The 22,633-nt window shown below is 39.0% G+C and overlaps 1 protein-coding gene across 3 annotated transcripts in view; it reads left to right on the forward strand.

Annotated features, from left to right (window-relative positions):
• LOC129373484 (transcription factor COE1-A-like) overlaps nt 1–22,633 on the forward strand; it is a 93,480-nt gene continuing 70,847 nt past the window's right edge. For 2 of the 3 annotated variants that reach the window (XM_055051440.1, XM_055051442.1), the window contains exons 1-6: nt 1–572; nt 1,144–1,300; nt 2,026–2,089; nt 3,900–3,955; nt 13,360–13,433; nt 18,232–18,300. In XM_055051440.1, the coding sequence (XP_054907415.1) occupies nt 445–572; nt 1,144–1,300; nt 2,026–2,089; nt 3,900–3,955; nt 13,360–13,433; nt 18,232–18,300 (548 nt within the window). In that variant the 5' untranslated portion in view covers nt 1–444. The remainder of the gene's footprint in view (nt 573–1,143; nt 1,301–2,025; nt 2,090–3,899; nt 3,956–13,359; nt 13,434–18,231; nt 18,301–22,633) is intronic. The other variant, XM_055051441.1, reaches the window with a different exon arrangement.

Raw genomic sequence — 22,633 nt, forward strand, 5'->3', positions numbered from 1 at the left:
AGGAGTTGCGAGAGCGCAGGAGTAAGCCCTGATCCGGACATCACCCGCGCCACGGCACGTCCCGCGGACCGCAGAGCTGCAGGCAGAGAGGAAAGAAGAGACTTAAAGATGAAGAAAGAAGTGTCAGACAATGATGACATCTGATCTTCTTTTCTTCCTCCCTGACAGCTCACACTGTGGATCTCTGCGAGCCTGGATTGACTTCTTTCGGGTCAATCCGGTCCCCGTCATTCTTTGAAGCGATTTAATACCTCTTCATAAATGTTGGGACAAGTTGGATCTCAGTATTCTTGTAAGATTTGCGCTCAGCTTTAGTTTCCAAAGCCCTGCTCAGAACAGGAGGCAAAGGGAATAAAGAGCAGCCGGGAGCGCACCACGTTGTCCGAGTGACGGATCCACTGCAGAACAAGTGCGCAGTGGAACGGGCTTTCCGAGGTTTTGTTCATGTTCGGGATCCAGGAGAGCATCCAGAGAAGCGGCAGCAGTCTGAAGGAAGAGCCGCTGGGAGGCATGAACGTCCGGAGCTGGATGCAGGGAGGCGGCGTGCTGGACGCCAACACGGCCGCTCAAAGGTGAGCTCTGCCCCGCTGAAGGAGGGCGCTTCCACGCCTCGGTCCGAGGACCGGCTCCGGAGGGATGGAAATCACGCGTGTTTTCTCCGTGATGATGGTCTCCGGAGAGAGGCTGCTGGATTTCCAGACAGCGGAGACACTATTGGGGATGAAGATACTTACTCAGATTGACGTTGGGCTGCAGCACAGCCTCACTTTTCTAAACCAGCGGCAACACGTGCTAATGTTGATTTTTACTCACTTCTAGTTCAAGTCCAGTGAGCGTAAAATCATCATGGAACCAGGAGATATAAACAACATAATCAGAAATATCATAAAGGTTTATATATAAACATATATATGTTTATGGGAGATTTATTCAATATATACTTATAATTAATATATTTTTTAAACGCACAACAGCTGCTTTGGAGCGTCTTTTGGTATTTCTTATTCATTGCTATTATTTTAGTCTTTTTTTTTCCTTTACAATTTTTTTTTCCCTTTGCACAGTAAGCTTCTTAGCCATTAATAAAGGCAAACAACCAAACGAAATCAAACGCCCGCCTCTGTCTTGCCTGTGTGTCCGCAGTGGAGTGGGTCTGGCCCGGGCTCACTTTGAGAAGCAGCCGCCCTCCAACCTGCGGAAGTCCAACTTCTTCCACTTCGTCCTGGCTCTGTACGACCGGCAGGGCCAGCCGGTGGAGATCGAGAGGACCAACTTCGTGGACTTCATCGAGAAAGAGAAGGTGAGTGGCAACACTCGTGGAAAACAGTCGCATCAAATGAAACATGGTTCAGATTTCCCACAGGCCTGACTTATTTCAGCTTAAGAGTTTAAGAATTATTATTATTATTATTATTATTATTATTATTATTATTATTATTATTATTATTATTATTATTATTAAAGTAATAATAATTAATAACAATATTTTTAGTATTATCATTGCTATTATTGTTATTATTATTAACGCCGACAAAAATCAGAATTTGATTTTGAAAAAGGCCGAAATAAACGACACAAACACGTTGTAAAAACAAAAACAAAAAAAAAGATTTTTGAATGTTTCCATTAAATTTCCAACTCGGTGTTCGTTTGAAATTATTTTTAATTTATGGTTCTGTTGAACATAACCACTTGTTTTATATAAACAAGAGCGCAGCGAGCGCCTCATCAATTATGCCATCGCAATGCAGCGGGCGAACCAAGTGTCGGGTTTATTGTCCCCCCTCCAAACATAACCGGTAATTACAGAGGAATTAAAAATCCACAATAACACAGCGAGCTAAATTACAAGGCTGCGCTCCTTTAATACATCAATACATACATAATTCTCTCTGTTATGTAATATATGTGGCTGAACTCCCTCGGTCTGGTCTTACATGCGTAAAGCTTTTCTTTTTATTTATTTATTTGAAATAAAAGCTCTCTGAGTCTCAGTGGAGTCTTAGAGTTTGTTGTGTGTTTAAGGAGTCGAGCGGGGAGAAGACCAATAACGGGATTCATTACCGACTTCAGCTTCTCTACAGTAACGGTGAGTGGTCGCATCATTTTCGATCAGTTTGAGCAAATCAGCATCACAGCCTCTATCCAATGCGCACACAGGCGTTTTTCCCCCGTTGTTTTGAACTGTTTCCACGCTGCACAGGAGCATCAGGCGGCCGCAGCTTGTTTCTGTCACACAGACTCAGGAGACTTTCAGGAGTTTCATGAGATCTATTAGTCAAATTTCAGTGCAGCTGTTGCGGGCGATTTGGAGCAGCTTTGTGGCTTTATCACTGTCACTGTCCCTAAATTAGGCTTTCCAGTTTGGAGCCTGTTTGAGTTCCAGTAGGACTATTTTACACTGTAACAAAAGCGCGGCTGCAATGTGAGGCCTGCACTTGTTGACAGCTTGAAATCAGATGTTAAGAAGTAGTGGTCTGCTAATTTATCCCCGTTGTTCATTGTTTTATATTTTTATGTATTTATGGCAGAGTGATGTGAAGATTTATGGGCCAAAATGTTGGAAGTTGAGAGCTGAACCAAACTAGTCTGACTGAGTCTTTTGAAAGGACCTCAAATACATTTACTGCTAATTTTATTAACTGATCTAATATTCTCACGCATAAAGTAAAAATAATAATCCAAATCTTAATTTAAGTACATCCTTTCAAGGGAGAAAATTATGTTGTGTTGAGAAAAAAAATGTTTTTATTAAATGCACCTGTGGCACAATTAATGGTAACTGTCATAATAAAATATATAGAACAGAAGCACCAGAAGATTTTTAGAATGAATGAATTTTATTTTTAATAAATTGTATTTTAATAGTGACTGTTTAACGTATAGATATGCTGTGCAAAGAGCTTTTAAGTATTGCTTTGTCTCTTTAGTTTATCTTATTTTTTAATGTATCAAACTACCAATCAGTGATCCATACGTTGCTTACCTGGAACAGATATGATGTGACAGAGGTGCATCAGGTAGTTTCACAGGGAGGATAGAAAGAAATCTCCAAAGCGCTCTTGGGACCAACGAGTCTCATAGCAACCATTAGCTGCTGGTTAGATGCCAACAGGTGATATTGGAGGCATGCTGTCCTACCATCACAAATGTAGAGTTTGCTACAGGAATGCTTATTAGGTGGGAATAAGTCTGAGGAACAGACATTCCAAGTTTTTGGAATATTTGTTGTGTCACTTGGAGAAAAAAGGATGAACAGCTAAAAATCCTCTGATATCCAAATGGATATCAGAGGATTTGTGATGCTGTGAGCCTAAATCAAACCTAAATATAATAAAAAATATAATGACTGACCTGAAGAGACGAGAGCACACCCATGACTTTGGATAATCCAGACATTATCCGCATGTGAACAGTCAAAGTCTCCCTCTTTAAATGCTCTGTCCATGTGGAGCTGACTGTTTGACTGGGAAGATCGGTCTTTTAATGAAACACACCGGTAACTGCTGAATTTGTTTTTTAAAAAGTTCCAAACAGGACATTTTTCTCCTCTGAATTATTTTTCCTAAAAAAAAAAGGTTAGATTTTTCTCAAATTTTAGTTTCAGTAAATGTTTGTAAATTAATTTTAAAGTGCCAAAACATTCTACATGTTCCAATGAACAGGGACGTTTTGTAATAAAACAAGGTCATTCGTAGCTCATTGTTGCAGCTCAGTTCCTTTAGAAGGAGAAAAGACATAATAATTTACACAACTACTTGTAAATAAAACAAAAAGTTGGGGAAAAAACATTTCTCTTGCTATTTATTTAATTTGAAGATTTATCTAATGGACATGCTTTTATTTAGAATCGATGTAAACCTTCTGATCTATGTTCTCTCTCCTCTGCTTCCTGGCAGGCATCAGAACAGAGCAGGACTTCTACGTCCGACTTATAGACTCCATGACTAAACAGGTAAACACTCTCACACTCCCAGCAGTCTGTCACCTCTCCTGTTACTTCGCTGACATTAAGCCGCTCCACAGATCCACCGCCCTCACGCATTGTCGCTGCACACACAGACTGATGAGCGTTTGGGTGTGCGAGATTCAACGGTTGGGTGTTTCCACAATGTGAATGTGAGAGATGGTGGCACACACACGCGCACACGCAACACACGCTGCATGGCTCCAGGCGTTTTTTTCTTTGCCTGTGCTTCTCTCGCTGTGATTAGAGCAAAGAGGCAGCAAGCGGGTGTTGAGGAACAGGAACGGGAGTCTGCTGCTCACAGTGGGAAGTGGGAAGATGTAACGGCACCTCTGGGATTTGGTCTACCTGGTGGCAAGCATCGTCTGATCGGATGCAATTTGTGCTTCATGTTTTTGTTTATGTATATTAATGAGTTAGAAAAGACATTGTATACATAAAGTGCAAAATGTCTCAACTTACTTAAATTATGTTATTTAAATCGTTCAACTCACGCATTGTTTTTGGTGAAGCTGAAAGTGAGAGTTGGCCGTTAGTTGTGTGCGGAGCCGAGAGCCGATGCCATGCACTGAATACTCGTTAATGTGGCTCCAGGCTCTGACAGAGTCTCACGTTACTGCTGCCACACTACACTGCATACCGTGTGTGTGTGTGTGTGTGTGTGTGTGTGTGTGTGTGTGTGTGTGTGTGTGTGTGTGTGTGTGTGTGTGTGTGTGTGTGAGAGAGACTGGAAGGCCCGCAGGACCACACGGCTTCAACAATAACATACTTTACCTCAACCTCAATCTCTGTGGGGTGATCACCAGTTACACTCAGTGGGAGCCGCTTCCCACACAAACACATGGTCAGCAACGTGAACATGTGAGAACAATAGATATCAGTGCTTCGAATTAGAGACAAAGAAATAGTTTTAACTAGTTCAACGTTGCAATACATCATAGAGTACTGTGCTGTTTAAAAGTCTTGTCTTCGTTTTTTTAAACATATTTTGCTTCTAAGGAGTTAGATTTGGGGGCTACATGTTGGAATTTTGCCTTGCAGCAAGAAAGTCCTGGGTTTGAATCCCTGCATGGAGTCTTCTTGCATGGCGCTTACAGTTCCTCCCCATGGATGTGTGGGTTCTCTCTGGATTCTCTGGTTTTATGCAGCACTCCCTAAACAAGACTGTTAAAATTGTACTTCAGTGCCACCTATAGTGATTTGCTAAAAACTATTAATAAATACAAAGAATGTGCAGTTTTTATAATAAGAAGTACCACCTCAAGAAATGTTGCATAATGTAGGTGTGCATAGAAACTGAGGCTCTGAGGAGTCATCGAGATTAGATTATCTCAATTATCTCCTCCTTTGTAGAATCATCGCTGCCTTCATGTGGTGAAGGTGTTGCTGATGCTTCTGGTCCCTGCTAGTGTCTCCTGTGGCTAATTGGTGTTAGTGGAGGGGAAAGGCAGCACATTTCTTAGACTTCCCTGCCCATAACAGGGAGGATTCCCTTCTGAAGAGGGAACAGCAGTTTGAACCATTTCAAGGGCTCACAAAAAACTATTCCTTTGAAAGTGGAGGAGAAATATTAAGGGCTTTTTAAAGCTCATTAAAGATCCTCTATTAGAACAGAACAGTGGTTTTGAGGTGCTCATTCACGTAACCATCCCACATGCAGTGATGCCTGACAATCTTCAACATTTTTGACAATCTTAAAAGAAAACATTTAAGATTGATAAAATCCAGGTAAAATCCCAGAAGAGTTTTGATAAAGATCACATATTTTCATGTGTGATGGTAGGACAGATGGCTTTTTACTGGGCGCGTCCCAAAACAGCCAGTTTGGACATTAATTTTGCTTATTGAGACTTATTGGTGTAAAGAGACCACTTGTTGCTGCAATGTAGTTGAACTGTAAGTTTTGAAAGTTTCTTTAACCTCGTTTACAATCCTTCTCACCGTGTATAAAAGAAATGGAGTTTCTTTGACTCAGTTCACATTGCGGCCTTAAGTGACCCAAATTAATTTTTGTTTCTTTTTTGCCTTAATGGGATATGTATCTGAGTTTTTCACAACAGTCTGAACAACACAGATCGAATTTCTTCGACCCAGTACACTTACATATGTGGTTCAAAATCTGATATGTATCTGACCTTTTAAAATGTGCCCTGAGTCTTAATGGCCAGGTTGCCTTCATCCCATTCATCACTGAACGTCACTGATCCTTGACAAACGTCACTATTCTGCGTCCTGACACGCGCAAGCAGGAAGAAAAACAACAACCATAGCGGACTGTAATGACAACAACTTCAGTATCATAAGATGCGCTCCGCTATCAACATCCACGTTTACCTCGGCAAATACTGAGTATTTCTTCTTCTTTGTATGATAAAACACCGATAACGCTTCGAAGTGTGACGCTATTGCGCCCCCTACCTCCAATGCGGGACAATTTTTGGTGGTTTGCGTTTCAAATACAAGTCGCATATATTTGGAAGGATGAACGGCCGTGCAGAAAAAAAAAGAGGGATTCAACATTAAGGCCTGCAGTGTGAACGTAGCCAAAATGTAATGTCTATATTGCTACGTTAAGTCTATGTAGAAATTGCATTAAGTAAGCAAGGAAATGGTACTTTGAGTGAAGTTCCTAGAAACTCTGGTAAGCTTGAAATTTAGGTATAAATTAAATAATGTTGAAACTTATTTCAAACGTGCAACCAGTTAGCTTTTAAAAGCAATTATTTTGTTTTGTTGGATTTGGTTTTCTCACTGAATGAATGTTCTGAAACAAATGTTTGATTATGCAACAAAATATTTGGAAGAGCACCTTCTGTCCACTTTTAAGTAAGATTTAGGCTGTGTCATGCTGTGGGCCTAAGAAACTTGTTAAAGGAAGTTTTTCTTTTCAATGGGCGAGCTGTGGATTTATTTGACATTAGTTTTTGGCTTTTCACAGTGAACAGGAGTCAGTGTATTGTTTCAGTCGTGCGTGTGCGTCTCTCTGTTTGGGTGCGTTAAATTCCCAGCGTTAGATGAATAGGACGATAACAGGTGGTGGAACCAAAACAGCCGTGTGGTTGGCTTAGTTGCTTAGTGATGTCATGGCTGCTGTCTTTCTAGTCACATACACAGTTGTTCCTCAGCACTGTTGTCCTGCCAAGCAGAGAAAAATGAAGCCAAGAGTGGTTGATCTTCTCACTGAAGCAACATTAAAGGCAAAACGTCGCCTCGCTTGTCACAATTATTTACAGATTCTTTTTTCACACTTTTTATCTGGATTTTCACAATGCAAGAGGAAAACAAGCCAAATTTGGTTGTTTCAAACTTTTGAAGCAGAAAAGTCAGTTCAGTTGGGATTTGATTTGGACACTTCTGCTTATATCTCCTGGATTACTTATCCTTTTAATTAGCATTAACAAAATAAATTGCACTGAAGTGAAGTTAAAACCCCAAAATAAAAAATTCCAATACCAGTCAGTTTCGACAACAGTAACCTAAAAACTTTTACAGTCTGCATTTATGTGGATCCTTTTAATTGTACTGAATGTATATACCACTTTATTTTCCACTTTCTATGCTGAGAAACAGCATAGAAAATAAAGTGTTACACAGAATTTTACATATTAGAAACAAGGCAGACACTAACAATTGTAGTAATGAGAAAGGGAAGCAAAATCCAGCCTCATTTCTGAGACAAGCATCACAGGTTCAATGCCTCCATCCCACTGTCTGTTGTGATAGCTTTTCAGAGAGGACCTGTTAATCTCTGTGGTCTAGACATGGCTACAGTAGTAGCATATCTCTTGCATATTTTAAACAGCATTAACGTCTAGAAATAGCCAGAGATGAGCGAGGATAAGAAGGAAACAGTTGCAACGAGACATAATACGCTCCCTGCAGCGCTGGATGAACGGCATAGATCAGTAGGGATTTAAATGCTGAGGGCAAGTGCTGGAAATATTACTTACTTTGAATTGGAGAGTGAACCTTTGGGACATCTTTTTATATGGCGTAAAAGAGGAGAGTCTGAGTGAAAGATGACACTTAATCATAGAAAGCGGCTGCTATGCATCGAGATGCTACTATGGTGAAATCTTATAGAGACTTGCAAAAAGTATTCATATCGCCTGAACTGTTCAACTTTATAACCACAGCCTTTAATGCATTTTATAGAAAAAGTAACAGATAGTTGTAAAATGAATAACCAATTTTCGCAAATTTCAGATTTTTATCTGAAATTTTTGTGAATAAAAATCTGAAAAGTGTGGTGTCAAGTTGTATTCAGCCACTTTTACTCTGATACTCCCGAGATCAACCAGTGCAACTAAATGCTTTTATATAAAATGAAGAACCTCTTGACACGATGATGATTATTTGTTCAATCTCCAAACCCGGTTGAGAGAGAGAGTCAAAAAGAAGATAATGTTCAAAGAAAGTGAAAATAAATGTTATCGTCTGGTCAGATCACACAAAACTTGCAAAACACAAAATTTAGAAAAAGATTCTTGTGTTAAAATAGTCAGAGTCCAAGAGCTGAATGTTCATATTTACAGATATTCGCCATCCGACCTGAATGAGCTTGATTTGATTTGCACAACGCTCAGTGAGATGCTTGAAGCTTGAGATGATCTCTTGTTATCTGACCCTGTTTTAAACTTCTGGAAGTTTTTCCCATGACTTGTCTGCTGCATTTCCTGGTCTCCATGATGCTTTTTGTTCACTTATGTTCTCTTAGCAAACCTTCAGAGCAGCTGTATTTATACTGTGATTAAATTACGCACAGGTGGACTCTGTTTACAACAAATGTCTTGATTTCGACAGGCATCTGGTTGTATTAGATTTCATTCAGGGATAAATCCGTGTTTAACAGACTGAAAAAAGATTTAATGTTCAAGACAGTTTTTCCTTTTCTTTCTAATAGCATTTATGCACAGGTTTGTGTTCTGTACTTTATAAAATCCCAAGAAAACTTGTTGAGGTTTGTGGTTTAATTTTAGATTTTTGCTTTCAGATGTTACTTGACGCTGTCGTTCATTAAAATTCTTGTAAGTCACTTTGAGTTTTTTAGTTTTGACATACCAGAAGAGTAAAGCCAACTCTAATGCTTGGCACTTAAATTAAACTATTTTTTCTGGATGCCTACCTGCTTTGTGTTTTAGTGCTGAAGTCGGGAACAGATTGCTTTAAATTGATGATAGGCAGTCCTCTTCATGTTTAAAAGCGTCATGCTCGTTGATTACCGCCTTGTCCCTAAGAATACAGCGTCTGTCACTGCAGGCCCTGCTGGATCGCTGACTTATGGATCATGCTGACAATAACACAGGAAGAAGTGTGTTTCCCTGCCTAATGGATCCCTGTTTAAAAACCACATATGCAAAACTACTTCTGACGAGCAGCTGAAATGCAGTGAAAAGGTCCTGGTGAAGTAGAGAGAAAGAGAAGAAGGAAAAACCGCAGGGGAAGAGCAGTGGAAGCGAGAGGTGACAAAGTCTTGACCAGAAGTAAATCTGTTAAGGAGATTCAGAAAGAAACGACAAGTAAAAAATTTTAGTGGTTTTTTTGTGTGTGTGAAGAAAGACTTACTGGAAAATTTAGACCTCGGTTTCGTACACGTTGTTCTTTAGTTTCCCCAGAATAATAAGGGAAATTGTTCCTCTCCTTGAACACACATTTGAGCCTCACATATTTAAACAGGATTCCTATTTCAGAGTTGATGTCTTAAAAAGTTCGGGGTTACACAATGTGACATCAAAGACAGTTTTGGAAGTAATGTAGTGCCTTGAAAATTTATTTATACCTTTTAAATACTGCTACAATTTGTACCAGTCAATTACAATCAAAATATAAAAAGACTGAATTGACCATTTAGTAAAAAGCCTACTCAAGTATTTAATAACTGATTTAATATATAATAGTGACATAATCAGACAAATAGCATCAAATTTACAAAACAAGTATGTACAGTAAGCAGTGAATATATGTCAGAAGAGGGCAAAGTGTTTCTAGTAACATTATATCCTATTTATTCCATCTTGTTAGACGAGAAGTCAAACTTTAGATGTGTTTTTCTGTCAAGTTCACTTTTGGTTAAAACATGTTTTTATAATAATTCCACTAAAAGTAAAAGTACAATATAGTGAAACTATTTCTAGAAGTACTTCTTTGCTTTTTCAAAAAGTAACAGTAACTGAGCAAATGCAATGTGTTACTTATGGCCCTTGGTTTTCAACCACATAAAGTTTTACCTGGAGTTTAATGTTTATATGTTTGCTGTGTCTTCTAAATGCAAATTACAAATGAAACCTCCTTTGCCAATTTTCCATGAAGGCTCGTTTGACGAAGAGCAGATTCTGCCAGCAGATTCTCTTGCCTAAGCTTTGGATCTCTGCAGCTCCTGCTGCCACCATTAATTGTTGTTCATGAAATGTTTTGTTTTGGATCTCGGTCAGAACATTTTATTTTGGTCTCATCTGACTAGAGGACCTTCTTTCAAAAGTTTGCCGTCTTGCCTACATGACTTGTGCGTCTAAGCCAAGTGCCAGATTTTGGAGCGCCAGACTAATATCAGAAATTTTCTATTATGCGTCTGTCAAATTGAATTAAAATACAATACACTGAAATTGCAACATGACCAAATGTGTTATAAAAACAGTTCAACAGGCATGAATACTTTTTCAAGGTGGTGTACTTTGCACTTAGAGTGTAGACTGACATGATGTACTGAAATATCTCCAACGTCTTGGTTGCTGGATCAGCCTCAGCAATGTGTCAACGGGAACTTTCAGCTTGGCCTCAGATCATTTCAAATATTTTTTGAAGGTATTTTTTTAGTTTGTGTTCTAGTGAGACTCACTATGGAAACGTCAGCATCGGCTGAGTCTGCATGTTGTCACACTTTCTGCTTCAGGCTCATATTATTTTTGTTTCATGTTACACATCATGCTTGAATGGCCTGGGTGTGCACATCCCCTGAGCCTTGGACCACCAAGTCCTGCTCAAGCTCTGGGTTTGTGTGTCAATACATTTTCATCAGCGTGTGCATGCACGGAAAATCATAACTGAGAAGGACTCTGGGTCCTGAAGCATATCGGGTCTCCAATTCCAGAAAATACAAATGGTCCCAGAGACAGCCAGCTATTAGTATAAAGGGCTTTAGGCTAAAGTGAGTTGGTTCCTAAACCATACGGCTGCTCTGCATTAATGCTGCAGCCATCCAAGCTAGCTTCTGGGGATTTAAGAGACTAGTTTCTACAAATGAGGGGCTCTGTCTGCAGTCTGTACGCAGGCTGGGCCCCAGCTACAAACACACAGGCCTGAAGGCTCCTGGAGGACATTTAGGGGTAAAACAACACAGACCCTTTTTAAACATTCTTGGAAAAAAATCTCCACCTAAATTATTATCAATTACTCCAAAGGACTCTGTTTTATGGAAGTGATTAGAAAAGACAACAACTCAAAATTAAGCTGCTGGTTCGATTAAGGGTTGTTCTTGAATAGTCGTCCCTAAGGCAGAACTAAAGAACAGCAAATTTTGACTTTGACTTTATTAAACATAAAGAAAAGTAAAGAAATTTCAAAAAGGCATAAGCATGGCTTACATGCATTCTTCTTTAGTAATATGACGGTGAGAGATGAGAAGATGAGTGTTAGTGAGTTGTAACCTTTATTGAGTTAATTATTGTCATAAATGCATTTATTTATTTTAGGATATATTTGTATATCTAGTTAACTTCAATAGGTGAAATAATATGTTATTCGTTTATGAGGTTTTTTGTTTATTAAATAATTTTGTATGTATTTATCTTTAACCTTAGAACATCATTTATCTATTTTAAAATAACATTTTGTATTTACTTAATGTTCTAATATTTTGTGTAGTTTTTTCGTCTTTTTATGAAATATGTAAATTATTCTTTTTTTTTACTTTTAAATACATGAATTTATGTATGTAAATATTCATTTCAATGATTGATTGATTTACTTATTACGTATCATCTTTAATCCACAGTTTGATATGTATTGTTTGACATGTTTCCAAGCGTAGCCTCATGCAGAGTTGTTTAGAACAAGTGATTTTTCGCCACAGGTACTTAATTTACTAACGACTGCTTGATGCCAGCAACTAGTCTCAACCTGAGTTGAAGATTATTGCAGAGGACGGAGAAAGTTCCCTTCTACTTCCTGAGAAAAGTGAGCTTGTCACTCGGTGAGATTTGCTGCAGTTCAGAATGACAGATCAAACGGACTGGAATAGACCAAAGATAGACAGGGCGTACCTCCTGATTGATGGATAGCTTAGTGGTGTACGACTTTATTCTGAGCTTCCTTACACAAACTGGAAGACTGCATAATGAAAGCAGTTGACGCCTCAGCTGGAGCTTATTTTCAGAAGCAGAAAGTGTGGGCATCAGGAAAAAAATACAACTTAATTTTAGGTAAAAACTCACCTGCACCGCATGTCAGCTGAGATGATGTGATTGTTTTCGTGCAGATGCTCTGAAACAAACCAAGTGTGTGTGTGTTTGTGTTGTGGGGGGAGTAACAGACGGCCCGTGTCGACACACAGAGTGTGAGGGTGCAAAGGCGTGACTGATCAACAGTGTGCTCCTCATGTGAGGTGGGAACTTTACCTGCTAACCCAACAACACATTCCCACAGGTTTATTTCGTGATGTGATGGTGTGTGAATGTATTTCTGCATTGGAAGTAATTCAATTGTCTCAGTTTGACATTCGGTTCTCACACAAAATGTTGTCATCACTTCCCTGCAGTTTGTTAGAGTGCAGTATGGAAGAAAAAAATGCTAATGCATCTTTATGCATCCATACAGTGGTGCAGACAGTGACTGGCATCTCTCGGCAAGTCTGAGTGACAGTGGAGCTTCACTTCCTGGATGATTATGTGGCATTTTATAGATCATGTCAAGAAATTTTCTCACAGTTTTTCTGACTAAATTTATACTGCTTTTAGCCAAAACACTTAACATGATATTCACAGTGCATTGCAAAAATATTCATACCCCAGAACTGCTTCCTATATTTTGCTAGGCTAAAATCACACATTGTGATCCATTTTAAAGGGACTTAAAACAATTATATAATTGCGAAGTGGGAGGAAAATTATGCATGATGTTATTGTGGTCCACCAAGCTGGGTGTTATCATCATTTGTATTTAGGCACAAGACACTTTTCAAATTTTTATGAGTAAAACATGTTGAAAACCATCTAACATTCTCCTTTTGTGTCAAAATTATGCACTACTCTGTGATGATCCACCACATAATCTACTTGTTAAAGAATGAAAGTTGCAGTGAGGCAGCAAAATGTGAAAAAGCTTAAGATGTGTGAACGCTGTGATAATGTGTTAGACAAAATGTAACATTTCTCTACGTCTTTTATCTCTCTGTTTAGCCGATTGTTTATGAAGGCCAAGACAAGAACCCGGAGATGTGCAGAGTGCTGCTGACACATGAGATCATGTGCAGGTGAGACACCTGTCCTTACTTCTCTTCAGCATTTCACAGTTTGTTTCCTCTGCACCCTGTACTCCTCATTACTTCACTTTGTTAACCCGAGAAAATTCTCACCTCTCACATTTTGTACCTGTATTCTTCTGTGGCCCTTATTACAGCCCCAACTCCACCCTCTCTACACACACACAGACACACACTCCCACACTCGCACACTCTCTCCAAGATGCATAAAGATTTATGTTAAAGAACAAGAGTTTGGGCTTGCATGGTCGTTGCTTTAATTATAGTTTAAGATGAATTTCTGCAGAAGTAGGTTGAGGGGAAAGAGGTCTATTTATAGAGGCATTTTACCATCCTATCCTATACAAAAAGAAGTGTGTGTGTGTGGAAACACAAGTGTTTTGTTGGTGTGTATGTGCCTTTATGATGCCTGGTTAATTAGGACACAGAGAAACTCATTAGTCAATCTGAACCCTTCTGTTGCTTCATGGCTAACAAATGGGTCTCCTTCCACAACTTGACTATAAAATATAAGCAGGAACTCTCTCACACTCTCTCTTTCTCTCTTTCTCACAAACACACACATAAAGCCACAAAGGAAGCATGCATATGCACGCACAGGCCTGCACACCGCAGTTATAAAAATTCAAATTTAGCCCATGAATTAAGTTGTTCCTGTTCCCTGACCTTGTCACTGAGCAATTTTTAACTATAACAATATAAATTGGGGTTCATCTATATGCGCAAGCAGGGACTTTAGCAGTGAAATCAGCCACACTAATATTTTATTCTATAGATCGCTGAATATTTGTTGACCTGCTAAGCTGCAAAGCCTAATTAAAACACCTATTGAAATTCAAAAGTTATTCAGCAACATTTAAAAAGCAATAGATTTAGCAATGCGTTATTGTTGTCAAGCATGTCTGGAATAAATAAGGGATGTGAATTTATAGTGTTTAAAATACTACTCTACTATGCTTATTATAGTTCTTTAATATTCTAAAAGATTATTTTTTCACTAAAAATTACATTGATAAAAACACAGCAGTATAGTAAAATTAAAATTCCTTCAGCAGGATTATATTAAATCCAAAGATTTTAAAAAGTGTTCTGAATAAACATAATTCAGCTTTTTGTGTATTTGGGTTGATGACATCATAAGAGGGTCAAGAACTGAGATGGCACTGGTTAATATTATGCTAATTAGATAGCTTTGACAGATTTCAACATATATTCTCAGGCATTTAAATTGCATTTGAGTTACATACTTGGGCTAGAATTTATGCTGATGACCAGCATGGATACTGCTGTACTGAATCAAATGGTGATGATGAACATGTTTTTCAGAACCGAAACTGGTCCAAATACTCCTGTTTGTCTCCTGTCCAAATCTTCCTAAAATCCATGCAGTGCTCTTAATCCAGCTCAAATATTTTACTGTAACCTCACAAAATATGGGCCAACACCATTAAAAAAGATATTTAATGTAAAATAAAATATGAATAAAGAAAAGCAAACAAAAATTACAGTTGTACAAATTCAACATAACTCAGCTTGGTTGGTCTACGGCTTTTGTGATGTCACCAGAGACATTTGTGCATGCAGGCTAGCAGGTGTAACTCTTTTCTCTGAAGGAGCAACAGTCCAGAAACAAAAACATTTATTCACTGTACGTTCACTCCCTTCTTCAGTAACAGCTGAGGTCAAAGCTATAGTTGTTGTCTCAACTTCTCTTGTGCTGAATCTGCAATAGGAGCTCCACACAACGCTGAATGTGCGCTCAGACAAAGAGCCTGGGGCGACCATTAATCAGTGTGGCTTTTTATCATGGGGCAGCTATTAGCCACATGCTCTCAGCCCAACCTGCCACATCACAAAGCACCACATCACTGCTGTAAGATTTGGCACAGAACTTGAAATCTTAAAAATATTTTTAATTCAAACAAAATGCTAAAAATCAAGACATACATGTGTCCTTGCTGCTACATTACTAAACAGTCACTCGGTTGGATGCATGTGGCAAAAGTGACTTAAAGGAAATAGGATAACACTGGCAAAAGGCTTTACAGACTAGGTATAAGATTCTTGCAGTGAAATAACGTTATTAAAAATAATACAGAATTTTGATATTTACAAAGAAAATGTATCACATGATCCAACTACTTTTGTTTAGAACAGAAAAAACTACAATTATTACTGCTGTTGAAATGAATCACTTTGATTATTACAGAAAATATAATGTTATTTCTAACACATTTGCATTGATTTCATTAATAATCTTAGCTTGCCAGCTGTAATTTTAAAACAGAATTACTTTAGTGTGACTAGTGGTGCTCTTAAGGTTTCCACACCATCATTGTTTATGTTTTTTGTGAAGAAATATTTTGAAAAACAGAACATGATGTATCTATGAGTGAAAAGTGGAGGAATCTGCTACTAAATCGGCTTGTTACTCCAACTCTTTCTCTGGCATTTTTTAATAGAGATTTCAGACTTTAGGAATGGTGAAATGTACATGTTTTGCGGTTTTGAATCTTTAAATGTTTAAAACTTTATTGTACCTCAGTAAATAAGAAGACAATGTCTTATTTTAGGCTTGGCTTAATAAAAATATATATTTTTTTCCCTGTATTTATTTCTTATTCTGGTCTTTTCTACTCAGCAGAACTTGGAGTTAGATATTAAAAATATATCAACCTTAGACCTGAAGTAAGAGTTACATCAAAATAGAAATAAAATGAATTCAATAGAAATGCATACAAGAGGGTAAGAAATGATTCTAAGCCTTAATCTTCATCACTTCATCCACCTTCACCAGTTCACTCCTATGCTTCCTTCCTCCCTCCCTCTTTGGTCTCTTCATCTCCCCCGTTTTCCCACTTCCTTATCTCTCTGCTTTCCTTCATCTTCAACCCTTCACCGACGAGACGCCATTCCCCAAAAGTTTCCGTGCGGTGACCCAGTTCATGGCACGGCGGAAAGTGAATGGAGGTGGAGAGCTGAAAGAGCGGCAGAGCAGCAGATAGTGGAGACAATAAGGAAGGTGTAACATGTCAGTCCCTTTTTACCCCACCTCTGCCATCTGTGACAGTGGGAAACCTGAGACATCTCCCCTTCCTCTTCTTCCCACCCAAACCCCTCGTCTCCCCTCCTCTTCTATGCCTCCCACGCCTACTCTTTCACTCTTTATTGCCGATTCCCCCATGGCTTTATTCCCCTCCTCCTGACTTCCACCTTTATTCATAATTAATACAGGCAAAGAAAACCTCTTTGACACTCTTGTAGTACACGTGTGTGAGTTTTTGTGAGCTTGCCAGGTTTTTCTTTTGCTTATGTTTCTGTCCCAGACCTTATATGAGCTTCTGTGTCGTCCACCTTCCACCTCACCTGGTCGTCTGGACCGTGTTCTGCTGATTAACAAAACACTTTGTTACTGTGCTTTTTAGAAACACGTTATTTGGTGAAGTTTTGTTTCTAAAATGTACACTTTATTAACTAGTTGTGTTTTTACAGCCAGAGTTAGTAATAGAAACACATAAAGTTGAAACGTTTCTCTAATCAGGCTCTCTTGGCAGGAGGAGCAAAACCTCTTTTATCTTACAAACAAGTATATCTATATTCAACAAGAACTGTAGATAACTTTTGATATTTTTTTACTTTAAATCCTTTTTCTTATGCCTCTAAAACACCTCTGTAGACTTTATATGACCTCTGAAGATGACCTGAGACATCAGGCAGCCAGACATGAGGAGTATTTCCTTTACATCCTGCAAGCTGTCACAGGGATCAAGAGATCTAAGTTTCTCTTCCTTTACAACCCATAAATGCTGTAAGGGATTGATCCGAAGACTTTAAAGGCCAAGTCAGCACCCTGAAACTTCTTACTTAAGTTCCACCAGCCATGTACTTTGCAGTTTGCAGTGAGCATTGTTTTTCAGATGTCATTCTTCTCTAGTATCACAGAGGCTGCAGACCAGAGTTTGTAGCAACTGCATTTATTTACTAATGACAAGAGGTTGATTGAAAGTCACATATTAAGCAATTTTGAATGTGTTTTGCCTAATCGATGATGGAATACTCAAATTAAACCCAAAACGTCTCCAGTTTAGGATGGGTAATCTAATTTATGATGCATTGCAAAAGTGTTCAGACTCCTTGAACTTTTACACATTTTCCCATGACACAACACAGTTGCTGTCCCGCTGTAACCTGAACCTCTGCCCCAGTCTTTTGTAATCTCTAACTGGATTCCTCTGGTGTTCTCTTGTATTCAGCTCCATTCATTTTCACATCCACTATGACCAGCTTCCCTGAAGAAAAGCATCCCACATCATGATTCTGTTACTGCCATGTTTACTCAATTTTAGTGGGATAAACGTTTTACGCAACTGTTATTATACTTTCTCCTCCACAAGTGCATTGTTAAATTACAAATTAATTTATGTATCAGTCTTTCATTTATACCTTGTGATTATAAGCTGACTAGATCCTCTGAAATCTGGTGTAATTCTTTGAGATGAAGCGATGCATGCTCTTTCTGTGTCATAGAAGCCTATTTTTAAATTGAGCTCCCAGCAATGTTCTCCCTGACAGACTTTCGGTAAAACTTCTGTTGGCCTGTTTTCGGCTGACTTGATCAAATGTGAATTTGGTAATAACCTCTCTATTGCTGCTGTCAGAGTGCATTATGTGTAGGAAATCTCCAATTTAAACTTCTAATAGGAAACTTTCATATAATGCAGCGAATGTTCTGTGCGTCAAGCTCACTTTGCTCCGTGTCTTCTTCTTTAACTCTTGTCTCTTTTCTCAGTCGGTGCTGTGACAAGAAGAGCTGTGGAAATCGTAATGAGACGCCCTCAGACCCTGTTATCATCGACAGGTACTGACTTTCTCTTTGCCCCGTTGTTCTCAGCCTGTGTCTATTTCTCTCTCTCTACTTCTGCCACCTAAACACACACACATGCACACGCGCAGACCAGACACATACTGGCACACTGCTCTGACCCGTTTGAATGGCAGCGTGGGACAGGATGTTTGTGTTTTTTAGACGATCTGCTGTCGCTACTGAAATAGATGCTCCTCAGACTGAATCAGTGCCTTCTGATGTGAAACTGAGTGAAACATTTGAGACACAAGCTTTGCATTTAACAGCAGGAATGATGAGCACTGGTGTTAGAAGCAACCCATAAAAAAGAACCTTACCTACACACACACGCTTTTTTTAACTGAGAGTTCCTGTGTGAGTGATTCAGGAAACATGTGGATGAGCAAGGACATAAATGCACAACAGCCGATGTGTTGCTGCCTAATATCCTGAACTAAACTGCACCTTTAAATATAAGCAAGTGTGTTTTTGGTTATCTGATGCAAAAATATACAACTTTCTGTCAAAGAGGAGGAATAAAGCTATGTATCCCTCACCAGCCGCCCACATCGCTTCCAATCACTCCTGTAGGAGCACAAAAAAGGAGAAAGAGAAAGTGACTGAGAAAAGCTGAAATGAGATCCAACATTATTTTAATCAGATTTTTTTTTGTCTTGGTTGTTGTTTTAACCCTGCATGAGCACAGAGAGAGAGGGAGAGGAGTGATATTTTCTCATCAATGTTGCTTTTCTGTTTGTGATTAGGCCTGAATGTCCAGCATTTTGACTTCATGTATGTTTGGGTGGAAAATGAGTGCATGTTTTTTTGGCAGTGTGACCAAATTTGGGGAAAATACTTGCCATATTTTCAGTGTAGAGCATATACAAGTGACACCACTGACTGGATGTTATTGTATCCAAAGTTGATTCTTCAGCATTTCTTGAGTGCTTCAACTTATACCTGTCAGTCAAGCTGGTAAGTTGAGATTCGGGGAATATAAAGTCTCCATCACTTCTACCTTTTTCAGTTTTTCACAGCTTTATTTCTATTGCAACTTCATATTTAGATGATCCCAGTGTGTCCTTTAAAAGGCTGTTGAATTTTAAATTCAAGGAAATCAATGTAAATTCAACCAATTGGAGGCCTACAGCAAGAAAATTGTGAATCATAATAAAGATAAAAAAACAAATATATATTTCATGCTAATTTTGTTCTTACCTTTCGATGCTTTATTAAGTCTACAAGTTCCCCTAAGTGATTAAATTAATATTAGTTAAAGTAATCAAGCGTTCAGTATGCAGAGGTGAGTCGGTCTTCCACAGTGCAAACAGCAGTTGCATGGTGTGTTGTAGCATATAAGATTGGGTAACTTTATTATCAGGTTATTGCTATGGGGTTTTCATAGCACTTACATTTTTCCATATGTGTGCAGTAAATGACTAAGTAGTGGTGCTTTGGATGAAACAGTTTTTGACATCAAAGCTTGGCTTACCTGGTAGTCTAATGAAATAACCTTTAAAATGAGACTTTTGCAGATGTAACTATGGTGTGCTTCTTTTCTTCACTAAAAGCCACTTATCTTCATGCAACATTAAAAAGAAATGTAGATTTGGAAAAAATAACTTTTACTAAAAATGCCTAGCAGAGACTCTGGCAATGTATCTGGCTTCCTGTATCTGGAGTCAATTGTGTAAAAAAAGTTGTTTAGTTCCCATGTATTTTGAGAGTATAAGTGACTTTAAGTACTAAACATTCAAAGACTGATTTTTTTGACTCCTTGATAATTGAGTAGATTTCTGTTATGATCTCTAGCTAAGCTAGCCTGCTCTCTGATGTTTTAGACATTTAAATTCATTGATCAGGATTTTCATAGCTCATCCGCACATAACTTCATATCTTATCCTTGCAGTTTCATACCAATGCTACAAAACTGCAGGCGCTCTTCCAAATTTGCACCAATGAGCTGTTAATGATGTTACTGGATCTCATGCTACGCTATGCAGACACTCTGTATTCACTCCCGTTGGCATGAAGAAGTGGCTCCTACAGGAGGACAGTCTGAGTCTGACCTTTTATTTCACCTTTCATTTTCTTTAATCATCATCCTAATTGTTAGATTCTGTACAGGCTTCGAATTGGGACTCTGGCTGGGATACGTAATTTTACATGTTGGTAAAATTAAAAGACTGCAGTAAGTATGTAGTTGGCAGGGGGAAGAAAACTGTAGGACTTAACTGCATCATAGTTCATAAAGTTACACTCAAAGTAAATTTGACTTCATGGAGATTTAAAGGGTATAAATGTGTGTATTGCCTCTGTTTGCATGTTTGTGCAGAACGTTGTCCTAACTTTAAAGCGCAGCCCTGATTTTGTTTTGTTTCTGTCGGCTCTCTCAGACTTCTCATCTTACCTCCCATTATATATTTGCCTGGAAGGTGTGGAAGTTAACGTCCAGATCTGTGTGTGACTGTGTGAGTGTGGGTTATGAAAGAATAGCTGACACATTAGACACAACTTGACATAATAATGGGTACATAACCCATTATGTGTGAGGAACTGGACCGTTTGGAGCAGCGGTGTTTGTGGGACTGCTGGTGTGGTTGTGCGTCATTTGACGTGGCTGAAAGAGAGAAGCAGTAAAGTGATTTCTAAGAGATGTCAGGGAACTTGGTCAGGAAGGAATGTCAAGGTTACTGTGGATACCGTGGGATACTTCCTGTCAGCCCCCCTCCCCTCGCAGCATCTTGTTGCAACATCTGGAACTGACAAAAACACGAGGAAAGAAGGACAGAATAATATCTTTAAGTGAGTCACTTACTGTAAATACATCTGACTGGAATTTAACTTTTTCAAGCTTGAATAAACCAAATGAACATTTTTTTATTCAAATACCTTAGCCATAATCTTAAATGTATGCACACAAAATGTAAAATAATTTTTTCATGCTTTGAATTTGTACCATAACAGTGGTAGCTAACATTATTAGCTTGTGTCTGATTGTGTTGTCTGTGTACCAGTGTATCTGACTTGGTAAAAAATACTTTAACTAAACCAAGAGTTGGGGTCATGATCCTCTTACATTCTTATTTTGTTGATGAAAAATTACAAAGTTTGGGAACCACTGCCATTAAGTGAAAAACACCCTGATTAAAAACTTAAACAAACTTATACAAGTATTGATTTTTCTAAAATGCACAGAGGGTGAGAGTATGGGAAGTAAAATGACTCCAAAGCTGTCAGGAAAGATCGATATGGAGAAGCTTTTTGAGGTTAGCAGGTCATCACAACAACATTTTATATATTTACTAAGAGTTTTATTTCAATCTTTAGTAGAGGTGACAGTAATTTGGGGGTTTGATGTATCCCTATGCATCGAGTTCATATAAACCCAGTTTATTTTCAAGTGGAACTGATGCATTTAAATCACCAATACTTAACAGGAAATACATGTAATTAAAGCAAAGAAATGATGAACAGATTGTTTGACATTTAACCTAAAAGTGCTCCATTTGTTCATCATGCATCTGCCTTTAACACTGGGGATGAAGAGATAGCAAACTGGGAAACCGAATGACTGGCAGCTCATTGCTTTGTGCCAGTGAGCATGTCTGAGTGACAAGTAGCCCATCACTCCATGCATAGGTGTGTGTGAAAGAGTGTGTATGGCCCTGTAAATCCCTGTTGTGGGACAGCGAGTGTCTCGCTGTGTCTCAGGGTTAATATAGGGTTAACGACATGCAACGATATCCTATCATACGCCTGCTTGACTCCTAAAGAGCCACATTCACTCTGAGCTCCTCTCTGCGTGTGTGTGCGTGTGTGTGTGTGGCTTCCTTTCAGCTGGTTTCTCGCGTCTTTTACTGTCTCCTCCGACAGCATCCTCATCAGCTCTCGCTCCTTTCTTCTCCAACACGTCTGTTTCCCTCTGCTGCATGTGTCATTTTCCCCTCCTCACTCCTGGCCTTCCTCCAACTCATTCACAGCATCCTTCGTCTTCACTCCCCTCCTTTTTCTCCCTCTCTGACTGTTTTGGTCTCTCCGTGGCCCTCGGGGGTTACCTACCTCACTGCTCAGCTTGCTGCATGTTTAGACACCCACAATTGGCTTAATAAGCCCAGGCTGTGTGTCAGAGAGAGTGTGTGTGTGTGTAGTCTGGGTTATAGTCTCAGGCAGTGTGTTCAGAGCTTAGATCAGTGTCAGGACTTAAGGAAGGCAGTTTGTGGGTGTCTGTTCTGTGAGCCAGAGTGTGTTGTCTCGGGTTGTAAAGGGGCCTGCATAAGCCTGAGGGTTTAAGGGGGTTCCCCATGTGTCTGCATGTGTGCGTGTGTGTGTGCAATCTGCAGGGTTA

Source organism: Poeciliopsis prolifica, unplaced genomic scaffold, assembly GCF_027474105.1.
Source record: "Poeciliopsis prolifica strain line A6 unplaced genomic scaffold, Auburn_PproV2 SCAFFOLD033, whole genome shotgun sequence".
In the NCBI taxonomy this organism is placed as follows: domain Eukaryota; kingdom Metazoa; phylum Chordata; class Actinopteri; order Cyprinodontiformes; family Poeciliidae; genus Poeciliopsis; species Poeciliopsis prolifica.